Raw genomic sequence first — 22,606 nt, forward strand, 5'->3', positions numbered from 1 at the left:
ATGAACTTGACTCCACATTATATCATCATATCTGTAAGATTCCACTGTAAAGCATATGGCATAAAGGGTTTATTCAGATTTTATTTTTTTTACCTCAAAAATGTTTGAAATTCGGTCAAATATTAAATTGTAGAATTAAAAGGTAAAGTCTTTCAGAGAAACGAGTGGATTTGTGTATTTTTGCCTTTTTATATTAAAACCACAGTTTTTGCCATGAAAATTGGCTTTTTGTGATGATAAACAACAAGCAGGAACGTTAACTAAATTATCTTATTGCACAAAGCACATAAATTAAATAAAATCATGATATTTTGGATAGATAAATCAGAAATAGAAAAACAATCATTATTCCACTTCTGACCTTTCAGCTTCTATTCTCTGTTGGACGACGATGACGATCAAGCACATCACGACGAGTGCTCCTGGTACGTAGGGGATATCAAGCGCACACAGGCGGAGGATCTCCTGAGAGGCAAACGAGATGGTACCTTCCTCATCAGAGAGAGCCAGACCCAGAAAGGCTCCTACGCATGCTCTGTTGTGTGAGTTACTGAACAAGTGCTCTATTCACCTCATCCAGACTCACATTTGCAACAGCTAGGGTTTGCTCCTTATTCAGAACCTTAATCGACCAACTTTCAGTTCTGTTAGTGGTTCTAAAATGTGTAAGCTCGTCACCATCAAAAAAAAAAAACATTGGCCTGCCCATGTGTGCACGTTGTGTCTAATGACATTGATTCATTGATTCTAATGACATGTATTATGTCTAATGAGATTGTGTCTTACATGGATTCAAGGTTTTCTAAACAAAACTTATCATCAAAAGATGGAGCAAATCCGACCTTTCGCGAGTTGGGGAGCGCCATCCATCCGCTCCAACGTTTTTTGACCAATTTTCAAAACCGCACCCATCCGCTGATTGTTTTAATGTCTATGGGCGATGCAAGGCACTGCTGATGCGAGCCGCGAAGCTAGAAAGCTTTTGGCTGTTCTAGAAAGGAGACCGATCCAATGCAGCATTGATATTTAAAGGCTAAAGTCCCTAGTATAGCCTATTGCCTATGATGTATCCCAAGAATATCAGCAGCGTCTCCGATCGGCGCACAGGGATAAAAATAAATAAATAGCATAAATAAAACGCACATCGGCAAAAGTGACTTACCTGACATGGCTACTGTACAATTTTATCATTTCGTTTTGAATTTTGTTTTAAAGTAGACATTTCAAGCTTTCTATTTATTTCTCCTGTCTGTGAGGCAAGTAGCCTCGGTTCATTTATGAGACGAGCTCCAGTTCACGCGCAAGAGATTGCGCCCGCACCGCCATGTCCTGATTATATGTCTACTATATTTGCTGCTTCTTTATTAATTCCAGGTAATTGGCTGATGAAACCGTGATTAAAATTGAGATACAATTTATACAAAATGGAATTCAATTCAGTGTTTCCCCTACAATGTATTCAGCAGCGGCGCAGCGCCGCCGCTGGATTTTCAGCGCCGCTGTAAAATCTTTCCATGATCAGTAATATCACGACATTCTCTTCATTCACGTACACACCTAAAAACACTGAGACATGGCGACCGGCGGCGCTGCATGCGGTGGCTCTGAATCCACTTGTAAACAAGGAGGAAAGAGCCACATATGGAAATATTTTCGATTAGGCTAATGTCACGTTGCCATAAGGGGCCGTTCACATAGCGCGTTTTTTGCGCGTGCAAATTCATTATTTCAAATGCGGCCGGCGCGCTCTTTTTCCCAAGCGCGCCTCTGTTCATGGTTGCATAGCAACGACAGACGCCAAGGGAGAGCAAGCGCTTGTGGAAAGGAGAAAGCGGTACGAACTGCGCTCTCCATGAGGACGAGGAAGTATCACCTACTGCTCATAGTCCTGATAGTTAACGTTAAATCATATTTAATTTTTCAGATGAGTCTACTAAACTTGTTGGTGTCCTTCAGAAATCATTCTAATATGATATGTGATGCTCTTTTCTTTTTTTTTCAAAGATTCTTTGATTCATAAAAAGTTAAAAAGAACATCATGTAATAATATTTCACAATATTAGGCTACTGTTTTTTCTGTTTTTTTTAAATTAAATAAATGCAGGCTAGATGAGCATAAGACTTCTTGCAAAAACAAAAAATACCCCCACAATCATTCAATTACCAAAGAGAGATTACCTTAGAGATCTTCTATGAAAAGCCCAGAAAAATTAAGTGCTCACAGATTGGGTTTGGCCTCTCCCATTAACATAAAATTTTCAATAAATTGTAAATAATCTTTTTCTGGGTTGTGCTGTTTCATTTTTCCCCTAAACAATTTCTACCAAGCTGAAAATGAACACAAAAGAAAAACATGAATAATCCTGTCTAAAATTATAAAATTAAGGTTTCTGTTTGTGACTGCAGTTCAAGCTACGTGCTGCAATAATCATGCCTTGAATCAGTTGATGGTATGTCATATTTGTTTTTCTTAAAATGTCCATTTCTATCCACAAAATTTGCCAGAAGTCATGGTTTAAGGTTTTTTTAAAAAAAAAATCTTTCAGGGTGCATGCCCCCGGACCCCACCACGCGCGGCTTGGTAACAACCTCGGGCACGTAACAGCACCGCTGCTGGAAAAATTTCTAGGGGAAACACTGCAATTTAAAGAAAGACTTTTTACAAAACAAAACTTAAGCGGTGAGTGGATTCTAACTCAAACACCAAGAAATCAACAGTTATGATTGTGATTTGCTACATTGCTTAATGCTGAAAAAACATGTTGTAAATAGAAACCTATCCGAAGCGCAAACACAGATACGCTCTGGATCGTTTGCAATATCTGTTTTTGCCAATTTGCTATTATTACGGAGAAAACTGATCCTAGACCAGCAGTTATGTGCAGCTCTTCTCTCTAAAATCAGTCAGAAGCAGGAGCAGTCAGTGCTTTGAGTGAGAATATTCCACGCTAGTCTCGAATCCTTGGCCATGGGAAGGTTAAGCCTTGCCCAGCCTTACACACACTTCGCTTATGTATAGATTTAGTAGTATCAGCACAATAATCTTTTTATATTGCCTTTTCTTACACATTATTATCGTATCAGCAAAATACAATTTCGATCAACTTCTTAATTCATATATTGATTTATTAGTACAAACCAATTTCAATACGCGTATTGAATAAAACAAGTCAGTTGGAGTTGAATGTGTGCTTTAGCCTGTTAAAGTAAAATAATCTGAGATGAAGGATATAATTAGAAATTTGTTTGTTTAAATGGACATATGGTATTCATTTTATTTGTGCAGGTCTCAAAAAGTCTAAAATTTTATTTTAAAACTCGTCTGAAATGTCCTTTTTACTAAAAGAATCATAAATGTAACCAGAAGTGTTAAGAGGAATTGGAATCGTCAACTACTTTACTCTTGTCTTCCCCAGTTGTGACCTACACTTCCTTAATATCTCTCTCGCATAACACATGTTCTTCTTTTTCAACAGAGTGGATGGAGAGATCAAGCATTGCATGGTTTACAAGACGGCCACAGGTTTTGGATTTGCTGAGCCCTACAACCTTTACGGTTCCTTGAAAGACTTGGTCCTGCACTACAAACACACCTCTCTGGTCCAGCACAACGACTCACTGAATGTAACCCTGGCCTACCCGGTCCTCGCACAGCCGCCTAGATGAGCACCGTGACACGACACTGCCGAGGACACGCATATAAAGCATGATTAAGCACATTATACAGAGCAAACTATACTAACACCGAACTTTTACGTTTATCATAGAGAACAGATAAGCACAGTATATTATCGTAAGTAAGCGTACGGCTTTTTTGTAAGCCCATAGTTTTCCGTATCAATCAAAGTCAGCTGCAGTAATTACGGTAAGATTACAGCTTGTGTACTCTGTATTTGTTGTCCCAATACAAGAGAGGCAAGTTTCACATGACTCCATGCAAGCTCGAACTAGTGCCGTAGTCCTGGATATTTTCGATTAGGACATGGGTCAGGGATGAGATGAGGAATTAACTGAAAGTTGCAGCTGTTGATAATCAATCTTTTAGCTTTTACGCTGCGTCCAAGCCCTGTCGTAATTACCGTAGTCTTGAGATGTCAACATGTGATGTTCTATTCTGATCTGTACCGTAATCTCGTAATTACGGTAATAATGACATGGCCTGAACGCACCTTTATGTCACTGTGTATTTGTTTGGTAGTTCGCTTCTGCCAACCATATCAATAGATTCCTCTTTATGTGAGTTGTCCTGTAGAAGATGTGAAATTGTTTTATATATCAGATGTGGTTGAGGGACTCTGAAGTCCTTTAATGCTTCTAATCTGCCTCTTAAAAGCTAGTCGTCATGGTGAGAATAAATAGCCATCAACAATAGTGTACTTTTATTTGAGATTTTACTCCACAGCACCGAAGTCTGGCATCTTAATGGTTTCTGTGGGCTGGTATTGGTGCTTCCTGCTATATTTTTGATTCTTGTAACATGAGAATGATCCATAGCTAGCGAACCGTTAAGATCCAGAGCAAAACAAACGTGATCCCAAAGCAATGACGCGCACAGGAACTTTCACTCGCTTAGAACAGTTTCAAGGGGCTAAACAGGTTATTCAACAGGCGCAAGCAAAAATGGAACGGGAAAAACACCTGGACATGATTACAGATTATTTAGGTAATTATCAAGTGCAAGTTGATATATTGAGGTAGTGAATAAGTCCTAATGGTGGTTGGGCGTTTTGTAACTGTACTTCCCCTAGTGTTTCGTGGCTTATTGGGCTTGTGCCGTGGCTCATCTTGTCAGGTGATACACTGGTCTGTACATCATACAGTCAGCTGGATCAGAGAGTACCATTTTTTGTGAGTGATCATAAGCAGAACCAGATAGCAATTTTATGTTTGCTTACTAAGAATCAGTGATTAAATTACAGTTTTGAAGAGGAAGTGGTTTTAAAGTGCCTTCTGCCCATGTGTCCTTGAGGAACTTTCCTGGGATTGGGGCAGTACAGAATGCTTCACTTCCATAGATTGACTAATCAGATATTCATGCCACACAAACAGACACACAATCCTCGAACCCTACAACCAAAAGGAGGATCATCGCATCAAAGGCATTCTGTTCAGTACTTTAAAATAAAATGCTTTCCAATTGCAGGTGCATTGGGAATAGCAAGTTAGAGAAAACATCTTATTTGTAATTAAACATTACTCTTATTTGTTAGCTTGTATGCTTTTAATGAGGTTTTGCCTTTAACTAGTATGCACTTTCGTGGAAGTTAATTTCCGGTACTTTTTTAACCAGAGTAATTTCATCCATTTTTTAGGCCTGTTCACACCAAGACAAAAATTGAATGTGATAAAGATTTTAATTGGATTGAATGGCTGGTAATGCTTTCAGACTGACATGAAAATTCACATGCCAACAGTGTGACAGAATTGTTTGTTTTTTTTGCCAGAGAGGTTTTCTTATCTCTTATCTATCGCACTGTGAATAAAGCTATTCAACCACACTTTTGGACACATGCCCAGAGCCGCTGCCACTGTCACATAAAACTACAATTTGGTGGCTCTATTACAGAGTACAGTTTGGTTTCGGAAGTAAAAAATCACATTAATTTTCTCTCGCAACTCTGACTTTTTTTCTCTGAATTCTAAGTTTATATTTCACAGTTGTTGTTTTTTACGAAAATAAAAAAGGTAATTGCAACTTTTTTGTTGTTTATATCTTACAATTTGGACTTTTCTCAGAATTTTGAGTGCATGTGAGTTAACATTGTGCAATTCTGAGAAAATAAACTGAGATATAAACTTGCATCGATAAAAAGTCACAATTTCCTTTCTAATTTGTTTTATTCCGTGGCAGAAATAACGTTACATATTTAAAATTAGCATAATGCTTTGGTACATGGTAACCGGAGTATTCCTTCCTTTTCCAAAAGCACCACAACTGTCAAAGAGTGAAATTACATTTTTATTCAGCTCATTTGTGGTTTTATAAGCATTGGTCTAAACACACAAGAAAATCTGAATGTTCCAAAAATTCGTGTTGGTGTGAACACGCTTTTATTCGAGATACATTTTAAAATGAATAAAATAGGCTATCAAACTATCAAATACAGATGCAGTGTATTTCAGTTTATTTAAAGGGCAAGTTGAAATTAAATCTTCATTAAAAATTGCCTACATCTAGTATATTAATTCTTCGCTTTTGACATCCTCCTTTTAGATGGATTCATTTTTGTTTATAAATCCACAACAGACAATAAAGCGGGGCAGGTTTTAGATTTGTAAGCGTGTTTGTCTGTATACTCCAGTTTGTTTCATCCTATCGATAGGATGAAGTTGTTTTGCTATGACGGTGTGGAGTGGAGCAAGAACAGAGACACTGGTTATGATTCCTTGAATGTTCTCTGACTGACGGACTGACTTCGAGTCTTTGAGAGCACAGAGAATGAGCCAGAGTGTTGGATGTGACGAGTTTGTGTGAGATAAAGCAGTGGAGTAAAATCCTCTAAATGCACTATACAAGCACATCTTGAGGTGATTATGAGTGAGAATTAATGAAGCTTGACAGTCTTTATGCGCAACAGAAATAGGTTAGGTACACATTTTAGTTACAGGCCTATAATGTCATAACGTGTTATGATTGTGCCGTAGTGGGTCTGTTCTTTGTTTTTATTTTCTTTAACTCCTTTTTAAAGATAAACTATAATTGTATGTCAAAGTTTTGTTTTTTCATTGTAAGTAATGACCTTAAGGATTCAAAGATAAGCTAGCTTGTATATCTCTCTTCCATTCAGTACAGTTACAAATGTTTACAGTATCTAATTAACCAAATAGAAGATGTTTTCAAATGTGCTCTGTCTGTCAGACAGGGATTCTTGTCTCTTTTTTTTTGCCTCTGTTGTTTTAAACTTGAAGATTTTGTTTCCCTTCTTTGTTCACTTTAAACAGTGCTCCCTCACCTCACAACATTTTCTCTGAATAAAAATGCAGCTATGACCCAGAGCAGGTTTGCCAGCTTTCTTTTTCTTTCCATAGCAGACATATTTTTCAAGTTTCATATAACGTTTCATTTTTGGACTTTCTGACAATCATTCTGACAATTATATCCTGATTTCTGTCCAACTTCCCTCTGTAGTCTCAGTTAAAGCAAGAACTAAAATTAGCTGCTCTTTTTTTTTCCTTCCTTCTTTCTATGACAAGATATTCACCGAAAAGTAAGATACAGCAGAGCCAAATGTTTAATAGACATGTATTTTTGTATTTAGTGGTTATGATATAACCACTAATTATCCTTCACCTCTTTAAACTAAATGATACCTTACTCTCTTGTTTCCCCTGAGTGCATGAGGTAGCCTGTTGAAGATAATGCACACCAAAGTGCCATTAGACATGGAGGATGGGGAGCACTGTTTGTTACCCAGTACATTTCTACTGGACGTGTGTGTGCGTGTACAAACTTTATGTACATACTTTTTTTCCTTTTACTACTTCTGTTTTCTCCAATCTGTTTTTGGGTGCAGATTTGTCAGTGTTCAGTTTGCATCAGTGTTGTTTGTCTCTCAAACAGGTACACAAGCATTACAGAGATAAGGCTCTTTAATAGATAGATGGAATTATTTTTAAGACAATAAAAAGATATTGAGTCTATTGCACCTTCTGGTCTGTCGTCATCAGTTTGATCTTGTGATGTGTGATGTTATCCAAACAACTGTTGCTTTTACAGGGAATGTCATGCTGAAGCAGCGGAAAGTGTCATACCTCAAACTTGCTGTGTCAGTTGTCCTTTGACAAACACTTTGGCATGTGTCCTTAAATTAACTGGGAGTTGAAAATCTGCCCTATAGCGAGAACCTAGAGAATTTTGTCCTAGAAAACCTAGAAAAAATGTCACGTTTTGATTTCATAGTGTCTTTAAATCTACAATTTTATAATATGGATCAGTCAGTTGTGTATTCAAAAATGTGGCTCTGCGTGAACATTTATATGCTACATGTATTCATTACATTATTTCTGTTTATGGAGCTTTGACACTGACGTGCAGAGGAGCAAACTGGCATAAACAGCACATGTGATTGTTTACACCAGGCATGTTTAAAGGTCACACAGAAACAAGACAGTCTGCATTTTCATTATATTTGACACTTCTGTAAAATACAAGTCATTTTAGATTTTCACACTGTTGTGATTCAGTGTGATCCAGGCAGACGAGCAATGATTATGTCAGTGATCAAATTTTAAACAAGAAATAAAATGTTATTATATAATGTAAAATTATAAAGACAACAAACTGATCAAGTAAATATTAAAATTGTAAGCAAATGAGTTTCAAGATAATAAATCTATCTTAGTCCATAGTTAATAAAATCCAAAGTAGTGTATCTAACAGATGAAGATAGTGACAATAGGATAGAAAGAAAGGCCCAAAAGAAGGAAGATATTGCAGGATGAAAAGAGACCAGAAAAAAGCCCTGCGTCTCCTCTGCAAACATTTTATATGCTGTGTATGCACTAAAGGACGGACTAGGGAAAGTACCTACTCAAATTGTTTGTACTTCTCTTCCAACCAACAAGGATGCAGTCAAGACAAAAGGCACCCTAGCAGGTCTCATTAGGTCACCATGTCCTTGTAAGAAATTGTGGTTTTAAGACCTCGAATATCGAAGATCTTACATTACTCATGTCTGCAGGGATAAAAACCAATGCACTTTGATACCCTGGCACATCATGTAATAAAGTATGAAGGAAAATGCACTCTTAAGTAAGCAAACTTTTATTTATATACCACTTTTAAAGCAGCAACGCACAAAGTGCTTTACACAAAATAACACAATCACAAAGAATACATTCATGAAGAGCTATACACCATATATGTACAAACAAAATCTGATAAAAAAAATATTACCAAAACACACAAAAATCATCACAAAATACTAAAAGAATGTCTATACAAACAAGTTTTTAAATTACATTTAGCGCTTAGTGGATATTAGATCTAATAGGGACTCTTCTGCCTCTGCCAGTCAAATGGTCTGGATTGGTAGAACATCCTCTGTATTTACAGAACTGCTTTTGGCTGTAAATGGAGACCTTAATAAAAATGCTTTTGTTAGAGACAACATATATCATCCTGTCAGTCCTTGTTGGGGTGACCTGTGAAAATGAATGTGGGTTCAAGGCTATCCATACTATTACAATACATTGAACATGGGTTTTAACCCATGTCATTATTCACTTAATCAATATCATACATGATTTGGTTTTGGTTATATGATTTGCTGTTTTTAAATTATTCCATTATCATCAGATAACTTCCATCCTATTTCTTATTCATGCAGTTTAATTTTTTTTTACTTGGAAAACATTCATTTTACTTTTAACCTAACAATCACAATACAATATTTTATAGATTTGAAACAGAATCAGTTCCGTTCCGATGGACATGCTCCAAAAGAAACAAAAGTTAAGTGTGGGGTGCACTTTAAAAAAATTGCATGATCAATAAGTTGTGACAACATATGTTTTACATTGCATTAACTCATCAAAATAATTTTTAACTTTTTAACTTAAAAAAAAATTAAGTCAGTTTAATGTAATTGTAATTAAGTTCAAATGACTTAAATATCCAAGTTGACTACTATTTAACAATTGAACGTATAGGCCCGTGCGGTGCAACAGTGTGAGTGGAATAACACTGCGGTCACAAATCCCAAATTTAATTGCCATTTTCAATTGGGAAACATGTACATTTCACTGTCAACTATCATAAAGTTTCACAGGAAAAAAGTCAATTTTTCAAAGCAGTCTTCCTCGTGATTGAAATAATATTTTGTGGCCATAATAAAAAATTTCAAGCATTTGCAGTATTGGGTTTTGCCGGATTTTAATGACGTCACGTAAATACACCAATCAAAATCTCGGTCCTTCGATAGCTGTAGGAGGAAGAAGTTTAAAATGTTGTTCACATACACATTTTCATTCAGAGAACCAGGCAAGTAGGTGACCAGGCATCATGTTCGGCTTTAAACTGTCTGTGTTGTTGTTCGCTGTATTTTCATTGAGTAAATGCAGCGGTAGGTTTGTTTACTCCTGTAAGTATCCACCTTCACAGTGGTGCGACTCTGAAGACATTGCAACCGAATGTGGGGTAAGTATCGAAAAACACTTACGACTTAAGTTACTCCTTAAATGTCCTAATATGAAACCATTATATAGCCTATGTTTTTGTATTGCTTCATTGGCAATAATTTTACTTGCACGAAAAAGTGAAACCGCTTTTTCCGGTTTGCCCTGGCGTTATAGCTTCTTGTTTTGTTTTCCGCTATCTGGGAAATACCGAACTTTTTGGGCACTGATCATTTCCCTTTATTCTCTTCTTTCTTAGGTGCTTGAACAATGCATGAAGTTTAACGTTACAAAGCCCAACGCTGACAAAGTGAATGTGAGCCTGTACTATGAGTCTTTGTGTCCTGGATGCAGAGGTTTTCTTGTAGGACAGCTCGTGCCGACCTACATTATGCTGTCAGGCATCATGAACCTTGATCTGGTTCCATATGGAAATGCACAGGTATATTTTAAACTGCCCACTGCTGCTCAGACAATTTACCCTTTGTACAAACAGCACATAACTGCTATTTGCACGGTGTGAATCGAATCTATTGCTATTTGCATTCAACATGGTGTAAACTAGAATATATTTATTGTATTTGACACAATGCCAATATAGTACCTAACACAATTTACACAGTGCAAATAGCAACCAATTTCTCTACCAGTAAAAGTTAAAAAAGGCTCACATTCATGTAACTTACATTAATGCTAAATGCTGTTGCTCATAATTTGTTTTCATAATAGGAGAAAGAAGATCAGGGGAAATACACCTTCGTCTGTCAGCACGGAGAGGATGAATGTCAAGGTAACATGATTGAGGTGAGGTTTTGCTATTTATTTCACCACTCAAACATTTTAAAAGCAGAAGTGGATTGGTGTTGTTAACATTGAAGACATCTTGTTTAGAGCTCAAATAGAGGTATAATAATTGTAATCTTTCCTCCCAGACCTGCCTGTTGGATAAATTAGGTCTGGATAATGCTCTTCTGGTCATTTTTTGCATGGAATCAGGACCAGATGTGCTGAAAGCAGCCCAGCTTGTAAGTAGTCATTTCTATTTTGCATGCTGTTATTCTTCCTATCCATCCATCCATCCATCCATCCATCAACCCTGTTGCAATGCTAATCTGTACCTCCCATCACAGTGTCTCGGAGTGTACAATCCCGAAATAGCATGGGATTCAGTCATGAAATGTGTGACGGGAGACCAGGGCAATAAATTAATGCATGGAAATGCAGTGAAAACAAATGCTCTGAAGCCCCCTCATAAGTATGTGCCTTGGATAACCATCAATGGAGTAAGGAAGTTTATCTGTTTATTTTTTATAAGGATTTTTTTGTAATCAGTGTAATTAAACTGCCGTATGTTGTTCCTGCAGGAACACACAGATGCTCTTCAGGATAAAGCAATGTCTTCTCTCTTCAGTCTTGTGTGCAGTTTGTACAAGGTTTGTTTGCAACCTGAGAGGTGCCTGTTTGTGTTTAATACCATTTCAGTGTCTTATCCTATCAAAGAGGAGTCCATCACATGACCTCTTTTTTTCTTTGTATTCATATAGGGTGAAAAGCCAGCTGCTTGTACTCAAGGGTTGAAGAAGAAAACCACCAGTTACTGCATGAAGTAATCATTAAATCTGAAAACAACACTATTCATGTCAGGAATGGAGAGATTATGTACGAAACATACATGCTGAAATGTATTTGAATAATTTTTTTTGTTGTTGTTTCTTTATGCTTTTATGTATATGAAAGATACATTTTGAACATGGTTTTCTGCTGCTGACTACAAGACCATATTTTTATAGTCACGTTTTAGACCACTTTGTATGCATAAACAAAATTAAAGTACATTTCCATCACTTTTGCACTTTTTAAATCTGTCTCATTTGCTTGTGTGTTAATGATTAAGAGGGGGAAACCATTGCTAAAGTGGACTTTACTCAAGAGAATTGCTTTCTCGATGGTTTTAATTTTTTGCTTGTCTACATTTTTGCTTATCATTAACCTGTTTCTTTACACATTATTTTGACCAACAAAGTGAAAATACTTTAGGGTTTTTAATAAAAGTGATATATTATTAACTATCGTTAATATAATGAGTATTAATTTAAAAAAGCGTCCGAAGACAAAGAAATGATGTCCTAATAGCAAGTATTCAAACGGGACGAGATTATTGATGGGGTCAAACTGATCTGGCGACGCTCTGCGCACGTTGACGCAATCTTGATGCTTGTGAGCGCAACGCCATTACGCGCGTGACTCGTCACCGACTCCTTCAGGCTCCTCTGTTCCACTGGTTACATGAATGAAATCTAAAGATTTAAATATGTTAGTCAACTAAATTGCAGCTGAACTTAGGCCAACAGTCACACAAGGGATATCGTAACAACTCTAAACATCTATGTGAGAGTATTAAGGAAGATGCATTCCTTTGAATCCTTTCCATTTTAAGTTAGCACTTCAGTATTTATATTTGTGTCTCTTATGCCATTTATTCTGGAGTAAAGGAACAGAAGTGTCGAATGAAGTCGTCAAGCTTTGATCGAACGGAAACTTAAGAGGAATTTACGTTAACTCGGCCTAAACATGATATCTCGTCAGAGTAAGGATTTTCTCATAAGGATCGCCGGTTACTGGAAGCCGCTTTTCAGAGGCAGATTTCTGATCGTGACGAACACGGTGAGTTGTGGGGGAATGTTGGCAGCGGGAGACCTCATCCAGCAGACGCGAGAGACGCGGAAAACCCCCGGACGAGCACGTGACTGGTGGCGTACAGGTGACGAGAAAACAAATGATCTCTATCACACACTCTAACACACAAAGTCTGGCTTGTTTAAAAATAAATATATATATCAGCTCATGTTTGTAATTTATATGTGCCAGACCAGTGCGTGAAACGAAAAACTTTTAACTTATTTTTTTTTACAGTATCGTGTGAATGTCCTGTCGTGAATGTAACTCGAGATTAATGAACTCTCGCGGTGTTGCGCCCTCTATAGGTTGTATGTTTGCCGTCGGATGCTCTATGGGCCCTTTCATGCACTATTGGTACCTGTGGCTTGACAAATACTTTGTTGGTAATGGCATACGTAATGTCTGCAAGAAAGTGCTTACTGATCAGCTGGTTGCTTCACCAGCTCTGGGGGGCTGGTACTTCCTAGGTGAGATCTTGCTGCTGATTTCCATTCATTTCCGTTTCTTACTCTAATATAATAAATATAAATCTGAATAACATTACACGTGTTTTATTTGTTTGTTTGTTTTTAATGAAGGTATGGGTATGATGGAGGGTCAAACTTTGTCTGAGGCACAAAGTGAATTCAGAGACAAATTCTGGGAATTTTACAAGGTATGTTGCTTTGATAAGCATGTGTTCTTAGTTCAACCTCAAAGTATCTTCATAGCTGACAGCTTTTCATAACTTGCTTCTTTTTAGGCAGATTGGTGTGTTTGGCCAGCAGCTCAAATGGTAAACTTCTACTTCTTGCCACCCAAGTATCGTGTTCTTTATGTGAATATAATTACCCTGGGATGGGACACCTACCTCTCCTACCTCAAACACAGTAAGACATGTTTACATCTATCTCATAACACAAGGCATAACTAAAATACATTTGGAGTATTTACTGAACAAAGATGGTGTTATATAATTATTAATCTTGTCTTGGTGACCAAGTTTTACTTAGCACTTGGCAGGCTTAAAATTAAAGCATGGGTGAGCTTCCTTATGACAAGTGATGCATGACATTTGTGTTTTTCAAGGAGACCAAGTAGAGGCTAAAACAGAAGCTGAATGAACTGAGTGAAGATGTCTGAAGAAGAGGAATATTTCAAAACACTGCTTTGATCACACATACACACAAATAAATCAGATTATTTAAGACTGTTAATGTTCAGATTTCTGTTTTTATTTTATTTCATATAATAGAATCAATAGAATTGTATCCAGTAATGCCAGGTACATTGCACATTTTGTTTTAATGTGTTTGTATTTATTTTGAATAATATAAACGTGTTGAATGTAATTTTAAACAAATTTAACTGTCTGAAATCAGTGTATTGTTGGCATATGAAGAGCAATTTATGAAATCATACTGTTTACAAATATATTCTTAAGATTTCACCAAGTACAGCATGTTCCTGGATCAATATCATTGTTGTTCCTGGAACAATATTCCAATCAACCATTCAGATTTGAGGTACAAGTTTACAATTTATGTCAAGTTTAGGCTCACAACCAGGGTTAGGTGCTTCTATCAGTGTTATTCACTGTCAGTGTCATTTCCCCCTGATTTTAGGGATTATGTTATGAAGTTATGGGTAGGGTTAGTTTTAGGGGTATGGATATGGATATGGTTTGAACCATATTTTCGGATAGGAATGTTGTTCCAGGATCAACAAAATATGTTGACCCAGGAACAGGTCTTGGCAAAATCACGGTGACTGTTATAGTATACCGATTACATAGTTATCGTCCTTCCCTGTAAGAAATATTAAAAATTTTGGTTAAGCATCTTTATAATCTCAGTTATGTGCCAATATTACTGTCATATATACTTTATGAATGCTGAACCATTGGCCTATGCTGCATACGCACTGTAATGTGGCTGGTTGTTTGTGTGCTTCTAGCCAGTTACTGTTCCAAAGTTATGCTGTTCATAATTTGCCTTTACTTATACGTTTTTACCTAATTATTAATTTCATATTTTGATGAAAATGTTTGCTAGACCCTTTGATATTTGCATTGCCCTTATGTGACACTGTTTTTTAATGGAAGACAATAAAATAATTTAATGTGTTTTCAATATTATAATTTAGAGAATGATTTTTATGCATCATAACTTGCACTTTGAGGTTGAAATCCAAATATGAAGGAGCACGTTTACTCCTCTATCAAGGCATCCATCTTTCAGTGGTGTGTGTGAGTCATTGACGGCATCTGAGCTTCTCTGGAGTCAGCACAGGCAAACCTGCTGAGTGAGAGTGACAGGACGCTGCCTGTCTTCATAGGGGCTTCAAACTGATAAAACAGGTGTTCTGACAGGGTGTTCTCACAAACCATTTGGTTTGGAGATATTTAGGTTACTTGCCACAGGATTGGACAACAACCTTTTTTTTGGAAGTGACCAGAATGTGCAACTCTTTGATTGAAGATATTCTTCAAAATGATTTGAAGAAAAACACAATACATCTTACCATGTCTTCTCAGTTTTAGAAGTAAGTGTTATTTGTTGCACATTTATACTATTGTTTATTTAAATAATTGCTTTTTTTATTATTGATTGGTGCTTAATGTTTATTATTATCTTTATATTATTTAACTCTATAGCCATGTAGAACGTGTTTTTTATTTCAGGAACCTTAAAAGTTGAGTTTCTACTTTTTGGAACAAATCCAGTTTTATTGTTGTTTTTTATTCCGAAACTGTATTTTCAGAAGTGCCTCCAACAATTGCTCTCAACAATATGAAGAGAAGTTCTTCTTTGAAGTCTTTCTGGACATCAGAGGTATGTCGTATCAGTGCTCACAGTTATTATCCTCTCTGGTTTGATTGTTAGAAGATAAGTGTAGATTCACTGTGACTGTGCAGATTATCACCGATTTATAATAGGCTACAAAATTAAAGCGTACCTGAATATTTCCATCATTAGGCAGTATTATATTATTAAAATAAAAAGCAAACCGTCTGGCAAATTAACATTAGATAGTATAATTTATTAGTTTATTATTGTTACCTTGATAGTAGCTAATTTGTCAATATTACAATTGTCCTTTGTGCTGTTCTGGAAATAGATAATGTGTTGGTGTATATTATTTACTTGCTCTGTTTAATTCAGAGAGAATGGGACACCGTGAACCAGCAGGTCCTGCACGGTTCCAAACCCATGCCCAGTCACCGTACAGTTAAGAGGACATTTTCAGGGGTCCTCCAGCTTCCCCGTCTGCCCCGCCGGCTCTCGGCTCAGGGAGATTCAGAGATCACATCACGCAAGGCCATCTTCTGTCTCGGCAATGGCACAACCAATAGCCTCGACTTCGATGCTTTTCAAAGTTCCTGGTAAGCCGCTGTTTTGTTTTATAAAGACACTTTGAATCACTTAAACTTAATATGTGATCATTTGACTTAAGGATTTCAATTTCAAACGAGTGCTTTGAAGCCCAACGTTACCGTTTGTGAAGAAGAACGAGGAAAATCTTGTTTTTTTATCATATGTTGTAATCAGGGGTAAGGTTAGAGGAACCTTTCTCAAAAACAGATTGTAGTCGATAACTGTTCGTCATGTAGGCCTACCTGTTTTCAAAATAGTGGCTTCACGTCAGCAACTTTAGACGGAGGCCTGGTCAAGCACTTAACGTTATACTGATTCAATGTTGTGTTGGCCTATGTTGTTTCTTGACTATGAGGTATATTGTCTTGTAATTTAACATAATGTACACTTAACTACATCAGTATTTTAATAATTGTTGTTAAATTACCACATATCATATATCAAAGTCAGTTAATCGTTAATTGATTTAACTTTAGTATCCGTAGCCAGAGATTGACGTTTTGCACTATAAAGACAGCAGAGGGAGCTATTGTTCCCCTAAGACCAGGAATATAGGCTGTTCTGACAAGAAAACAGTCAGGACAAAAATAATAAACAGTCAGTAAATGTGCAGTTGCACATTATGACATTTTAAAATTATTTGCCAGAATCACTTTTCAGGTAACTTTGGCAGCTGATATCATTAAGATATAAAATAACAAAAAGTCAAAAGAAGACAAACATATTCTTTATTCACTAGGTTAATTGTTCATTGCTATATCATTTAAAGAAATGTTGCTACTATGGGTCTCCTCTAATGTCTGCCCAAATACTTACCAAGGGTTAAAACTTAAATTTCCCCCACATATACAGTGGCTCCAAAACATTTTTTTGGACACTTACAGTAAGTCACACTTAAAACATCTGAATGCCATTGCACAGATAAAACACAAAACCAAGTGACAACTGGACACAAATTATGATAGAGCTCAGCGCTGGGCAATATGGCCAAAAAAAATAAATCTCTATCACTAAAGCTGCATTTATTTGATCAAAAATACAAACAGTAATACCTTAACATGTTACTACAATTCAAAATAACTCTCTTCTAATTTAATAATGCTTATTTAAAATGTCATTTATTCCTGTGATGGCAAAGCTGAATTTTCAGCATCATTACTCCAGTCTTCAGAGCCACACAAAATCCTTCAGAAATCATTCTAATATGCTGATTTGGTGCTCGAGAAAGATTTTTGTGGAAACCATAATCATTTTTTATTTCGGGATTCTTTGATGAATAGAAAGAAAAGCGTTTATTTGAATTAGAAATCTTGTGTAACATTATAAATGACTTTACTGTCACTTTTGATTAATTTAATTAATCCTTGCTTTATAGAATTATTAAATAAAAATATATATTCCTGACTCCAATCTTTTAAATGGTAGTGTATATTGAAAAAAAGTTGATTTTTTTTTTTTAATCTAAAGTTTTAATAATCGGTTCAATGTCTTGTTTTGTAATGCATCAGATATTTTGAAGTGTATCTAAAGTATGCAAATCCTTTTTCGGGGGGCCACTGTATGCATATTGTTTTTGCGTCCACAACTCATCCGGCAGGATCACAGGGAACCTTTACCCCTCTGATAATCAAAGCCCATGGGGCCCCTGATAGAGGGCCATCGTGACATGAGCCATGCTCTCTGTCTGACTTTATCTGACTTTGCTTTTTATAGTCAGAGCTTTCATGTGACTTCTCCTGGTAAACCTAGAGCATGTGAAAGGCATACGCATTTCTCGAAGGGAATCTGTTCGCCCTGATCAGCTCTGCGTTGCGCCGCTTGCGCTTTGGCTTTTCAGCACGCCAGGGGACTGGAACAGGAAGTCATTATAGACCAGTAAACACTGGACCGCGCACACTAATAGTCTTAATGCGGAGGTGGGGCCACTTAGAGAGCTCTATCATGGAGTCCTCTCATTGTAAATCACACTGCCATATTTAGTCTGTTGGAGGGAAGTCTTCCAAGTTATGTAAACAAAGCGAGTTCACGAGGGGAGATGTTCCATTGCTATGATGGCTGGCTCCATTAATGTGCCTGTGATCTCTGAAGCAAGATGAAATTTCTCAGCTCTAGTGAAGGGTGAGAGATGTAGACTGTGGTTTTAGTGTTGAGAAAGCGGTGTGAGTGAGCGACTCATGCCATGACTAGACAGTCGTTCTGTCAGTTGTGAAGACACAGGAACTCTGTTGTCATGAGTGACATGAGTTCGGAAGAGGAGAGACCTCAGAGATCCTTGCATCTCAAGCTGAAGGGAAACTCTCCCACCGGCTCCCCCAAAATGTCTCCGCGGGACTCTCCTCGGAGTTCGCCCCGCAACTCGCCTCTGCTTTTCCGGAGGCTGTGGATGAATCGCAGCATTGTTTTGCAGAGACGCTTCACTTTGGCTCACACTCCCAGGTAGGATCTGAACTCTTCTGCATTGTTTATTTTTCATCTTACCAGGAGGCTTGGCTTCAAACACACACACACACACACACACACACACACACACACACACACACAGACACACACACACACACACACACACACACACAGGAGTCTTGTGGCACAGGCATCTACGTAACAACACATCACATGGTGAATTTTGTGGCTGCTTGAGACATTGCCCCCCTGTCCAAAGTTTGTATTGATGCTAACACTTCTAGCTACAATTTATAATCACTATAATCAAGGAGGTGGTTTATCTGCTGTGTGGAAGCATAAAAAGATGTCTTTGTTTGGGAAGATGCCTTGACCTGAGGTATTTATTGTCAGCCTATCTCATCAGCGATCGAATGAACTGCTTTTTTGCACATAGTTATTCTGGTTTTGTCTCTTAAGCCTGGTAAAGTCCAACCTGGCAGTAAAATGAACTGAGCACTTGACTTTCTGAGAGAAAAGGCTTTGTTCTGCGTTGTATAATTTTCCTATTTTTATTTTTTTAGATATAAGTGCATGTATACAGACTGCAGTGCTGGAAGCACAAAGAGTGACCTTTTTATATTATAATATTTTTATACTACAAAATGTAGTTTATTTTGGCAACTTGACAAAAAAAAATTAAAGTGTAGTTTTTGGACCTTAATAGACCCAAGTCAGCATTTGTGTCACATAAAACTTGTTAGGTTGTTAACGTGGTTTGTAAGTTCTGCAAATTATTGACCTTTTCTGGCTTAAGTTATTTTTCTCTCCGCTATTGTTCAAACGACTGGGGTTGATACATTTTTTATGTTTTTGAAAGAAGTTACTTTATGCTCATTAAGATGTCATTTATTTGCTCAAAAATACTGTTTGTATTATTACAATTAAAATAACTGTTCTGAATTAAAATGTAATTTATTCCTCTGATGTTAAAGGAATGATGGTAGTGTCTCATGATCTTTCAGAAATCATTGTAATATGCTGATTTGGTGCTCAAGAAACATGTCTTATAAATGCTGAAGACAATTGAGCTACTGCTTAATATTTTTATGGAAACTGCAGTACATTTTTATCAAGATTCTTTGATGAAATAAAATAGAGGTTTCAAAGAACAGCATTTATTTGAAAAAGAAATATTTTATAGCATTATGATTGTCTTTACTGTCACCTTTGATCAATTTGATAGTAAAAGCTTCTTTCAAAACCATTACTGTCCTCAGATTTTTGAACAATAGTGTGTTGCACCGAATGCAAATTAGCAGATATTTCAACAAGATGTGAATGTTAGAAAAGATGATGCCTTTCTTTCTTTCTTCCTTTTTTATTGTCATCAAAATACACACTGAAAGTAAAGAATCACATGATCCAAACTATGTAAGTGTAAGTATAAAGCTGTAAAACTGCCCTTTTGGAAGTCATTGCCAAAATACATCTCTAACGCTTGTGCCTTTGACATGTTACAGCCTCTGTTTTGAGCTGGTTTTGTGTCTGTTAAACTTCCAAGATTTGAGGAAGTCAGAGCCTGACAACACTGTAAACATCCCCAACCATACACGCACATGCAATAAATGTTGAGAAATCATCAGCAGAGCTCAAAGGCGGTGTTATATTTCAAAACTATGAAATAGACATTACTTCAAATATTTGTTAACGGATTACAGTTATCAAGTATTTCGCCAAGAGGTGACCACAAGTGAACTCAGAAGTTGTTTATCAGAGAATAAATCTGCCAGAGAACAGTTTCAGCTCAAATGTTTAAACGCAGGTCACCGTGTTCAAGTGGAAAGAGTCAACTGAAGCAGTGGAACTCCACACAGGTCAAATGTGACTTTTAAAGCTGAAAAGATCTTTTTTGTGTGTGTGTGTCAAGGATTTGGTAGAAGAAAGAAACAGGCTGTTGGAGAATTATGGCAGGATGGTGTAGGAAGAGGAACGATTAAACAAGCCATATCTCTGTCAGAATACTGTCCGCAAGAGATGAAGCAAATCAGAGCAAAAGACTTTATTTAACATTTAGTGTCAGGAACTTGAAAGTGTTTTAAACAGAATGTTTCAGGGTTACAATAACAGCAGATCTGTTTGCTATGAGAAGTCCTCCCACTGAGTGGTTAAATGTATCGTTTCTGGTTCTTAACTCCGCTAGATTAATGCATCTCACCATAGCAAAATATTTTGACCTGTGAATCCCTCAATATTTAGGGAGACTGATTCTCTGCTATGCTGAACTTACAAAGCATGTGACTTCAGTGAACTAACACAATCTGATCTGTGGGTCTTTTAGAGGAGAACTATAACTTCCCCTGATTCTTTACCACCTGGATTTTGACAAACATGATTCCAAGAGTTTGTCTTTGTTGTTGCTTCTGCTTTAACAACTTTTCAGAGGTGTTTTGGATCCAGATATTGTGTGTGAGAGGCTCTTGACGTTGTTCTTTAGCGTTATGCTGTCATGTGCTGATCTGCCTCTCAAGACTGTTTGGCCAATATCAACAACCTGAGTTCAAGCGCCTGCAGCCCTCATCCTCCCTCACCCTCGCCTGACCCATAAACAGATCAACCCAAACCTTCTCTCTCCTCTCCCCGTCACGTACAGGCTGCTGGTTCATCTGCACTTATTTTATAATGACTGTAGGCTCTTCTGTAGTAGGGTAGTTGATGAATAAACTTTGTGTTTCAAGATTTGATGTTAATACAATTATAATTTTTTTTAAATGCATCATTTTTATATAATAAAAAAAAAGAAAAGATTAAAACAAAATGAATGGAACGAGATCAAACGTAACAGTGTGAGCCATACACAAACAATACCCGACAATAATTAAAGGACATCAAATAAACATAAAAAGAACTAATTACAAACAGGTGTGCTTGTTAATTAATGTCCATTATAAAACTTTGACTTGTGGGAAACAAGAACAAAGGGAACAGGTAACTGAAGAGAAACAACGAAAAGCCCATGAAAATGAAACTAATCAAAGCATAACCGTGACAATGTTATACAGAAAATGTTTGGAAAAATGTTGTTTAAAACTGCTTAAAAAGTTAAAAAGCATGTCACTCCACAGGACATTATCCCTATTAAAAAAAAAATATATATATATATATATATATATATATTATTAGAGTAATGATTCTCTTTCTATTATGTGGAGGCCTGACACTGCAATAAATTTACTTTACATTTCTGCTTCTAGTATATGTATTTGAAGTTCATGACGACAGTCAAATCAAAGGACAATTACCACATTCACCTGAATTACTAAAAAAAATTTAATAATTTGAGTTTATGGACAAAATATAATAGGGAAAAAATACAAAAAAAGTAAAGTTACTGTAAAATGTCAGCCGCTGTAAGATTGAAAGAGGCTCTTTTGCAGGGGTGAAATGTTTTGTGTCCACTAGAGGGTAAAGCTGAGTAGCTTCTCCTTCTCTTACTCCTTACTTGACATCCTTGTCATTTTGTAATAATCTTGTTCTATAAATACAGACCATGCAAGTTAGTAAATGTAAAGATTACACTTCAACTTTTTATATTCTACTCAATTTATACTAGAAATATTTTCCTGTCATGATTCTAAACACAACAAAAATAAGAAAGAATAAAAGACATTTTTAAATTGAAATGCTAAAAGAAGAAAAAACATTATTAACAAAGTACAAAAAGTTGAGTTCAGAATGTTGAGCCGTTGTGTGTACATACCACCTCCCTCAATGTATTGGATTTAGTGACAGTGTCATTATTTTGCTGCAGGCAAGGTTTAGTTAGTGTTGCATTTGGAAACAGGCCAGTGATGTGTAAAAGTTATTACTTTTAGTACACATGAAGATGGTAAAGCAGCAAGTTGCAGATGTTGAGGCTCGGGACACCCCATCTATCACAAACTGACCACTGAAAAATACCTTATATACACATGCAACAGTGCTGCAGAGTCTCTCTCTCTCTCTCTCTCTCTCTCTCTCTCTCTCTCTCTCTCTCTCTCTCTCTCTCTCTCTCTCTCTCTCTCTCTCTCTCTCTC

The 22,606-nt window shown here is 36.8% G+C and overlaps 4 protein-coding genes across 8 annotated transcripts in view; all 4 read left to right on the forward strand.

Annotated features, from left to right (window-relative positions):
• The window catches only part of pik3r2 (phosphoinositide-3-kinase, regulatory subunit 2 (beta)), a 48,399-nt gene extending 40,753 nt beyond the window's left edge, over positions 1-7,646 (forward strand). For both annotated transcript variants that reach the window (XM_077227899.1, XM_077227889.1), the window contains 2 exons: positions 369-542; positions 3,477-7,646. In XM_077227899.1, the coding sequence (XP_077084014.1) occupies positions 369-542; positions 3,477-3,666 (364 nt within the window). In that variant the 3' untranslated portion in view covers positions 3,667-7,646. The remainder of the gene's footprint in view (positions 1-368; positions 543-3,476) is intronic.
• Positions 7,647-9,910: 2,264 nt separating this feature from the next.
• ifi30a (IFI30 lysosomal thiol reductase a) lies at positions 9,911-11,960 on the forward strand. The gene is made up of 7 exons (XM_077227911.1): positions 9,911-10,138; positions 10,376-10,558; positions 10,846-10,920; positions 11,049-11,141; positions 11,247-11,399; positions 11,481-11,549; positions 11,661-11,960. The coding sequence occupies exons 1-7, from the start codon at positions 10,004-10,006 to the stop codon at positions 11,724-11,726; spliced, it is 774 nt and encodes a 257-aa protein (XP_077084026.1). The 5' UTR covers positions 9,911-10,003; the 3' UTR covers positions 11,727-11,960.
• A 387-nt stretch (positions 11,961-12,347) lies between these two features.
• mpv17l2 (MPV17 mitochondrial inner membrane protein like 2) lies at positions 12,348-14,911 on the forward strand. The gene is made up of 5 exons (XM_077227923.1): positions 12,348-12,877; positions 13,101-13,262; positions 13,374-13,450; positions 13,538-13,664; positions 13,864-14,911. The coding sequence occupies exons 1-5, from the start codon at positions 12,688-12,690 to the stop codon at positions 13,896-13,898; spliced, it is 591 nt and encodes a 196-aa protein (XP_077084038.1). The 5' UTR covers positions 12,348-12,687; the 3' UTR covers positions 13,899-14,911.
• A 104-nt stretch (positions 14,912-15,015) lies between these two features.
• Positions 15,016-22,606, forward strand: part of pde4ca (phosphodiesterase 4C, cAMP-specific a) — a 39,890-nt gene continuing 32,299 nt past the window's right edge. The window contains exons 1-3 of one of the 4 annotated variants that reach the window (XM_077227830.1): positions 15,016-15,318; positions 15,538-15,608; positions 15,939-16,159. In XM_077227830.1, coding sequence (XP_077083945.1) covers positions 15,567-15,608; positions 15,939-16,159 — 263 coding nt within the window. In that variant the 5' untranslated portion in view covers positions 15,016-15,318; positions 15,538-15,566. Of the gene's footprint in view, positions 15,319-15,537; positions 15,609-15,938; positions 16,160-18,193; positions 18,588-22,606 lie in introns of those variants that run through there. The other 3 variants (XM_077227820.1, XM_077227848.1, XM_077227840.1) reach the window with 3 other exon arrangements.

The sequence above is a fragment of the Siphateles boraxobius genome, unplaced genomic scaffold, assembly GCF_051911475.1.
Source record: "Siphateles boraxobius isolate OS27281-9 unplaced genomic scaffold, OSU_SipBor_1 1, whole genome shotgun sequence".
Taxonomy (NCBI): Eukaryota; Metazoa; Chordata; class Actinopteri; order Cypriniformes; family Leuciscidae; genus Siphateles; species Siphateles boraxobius.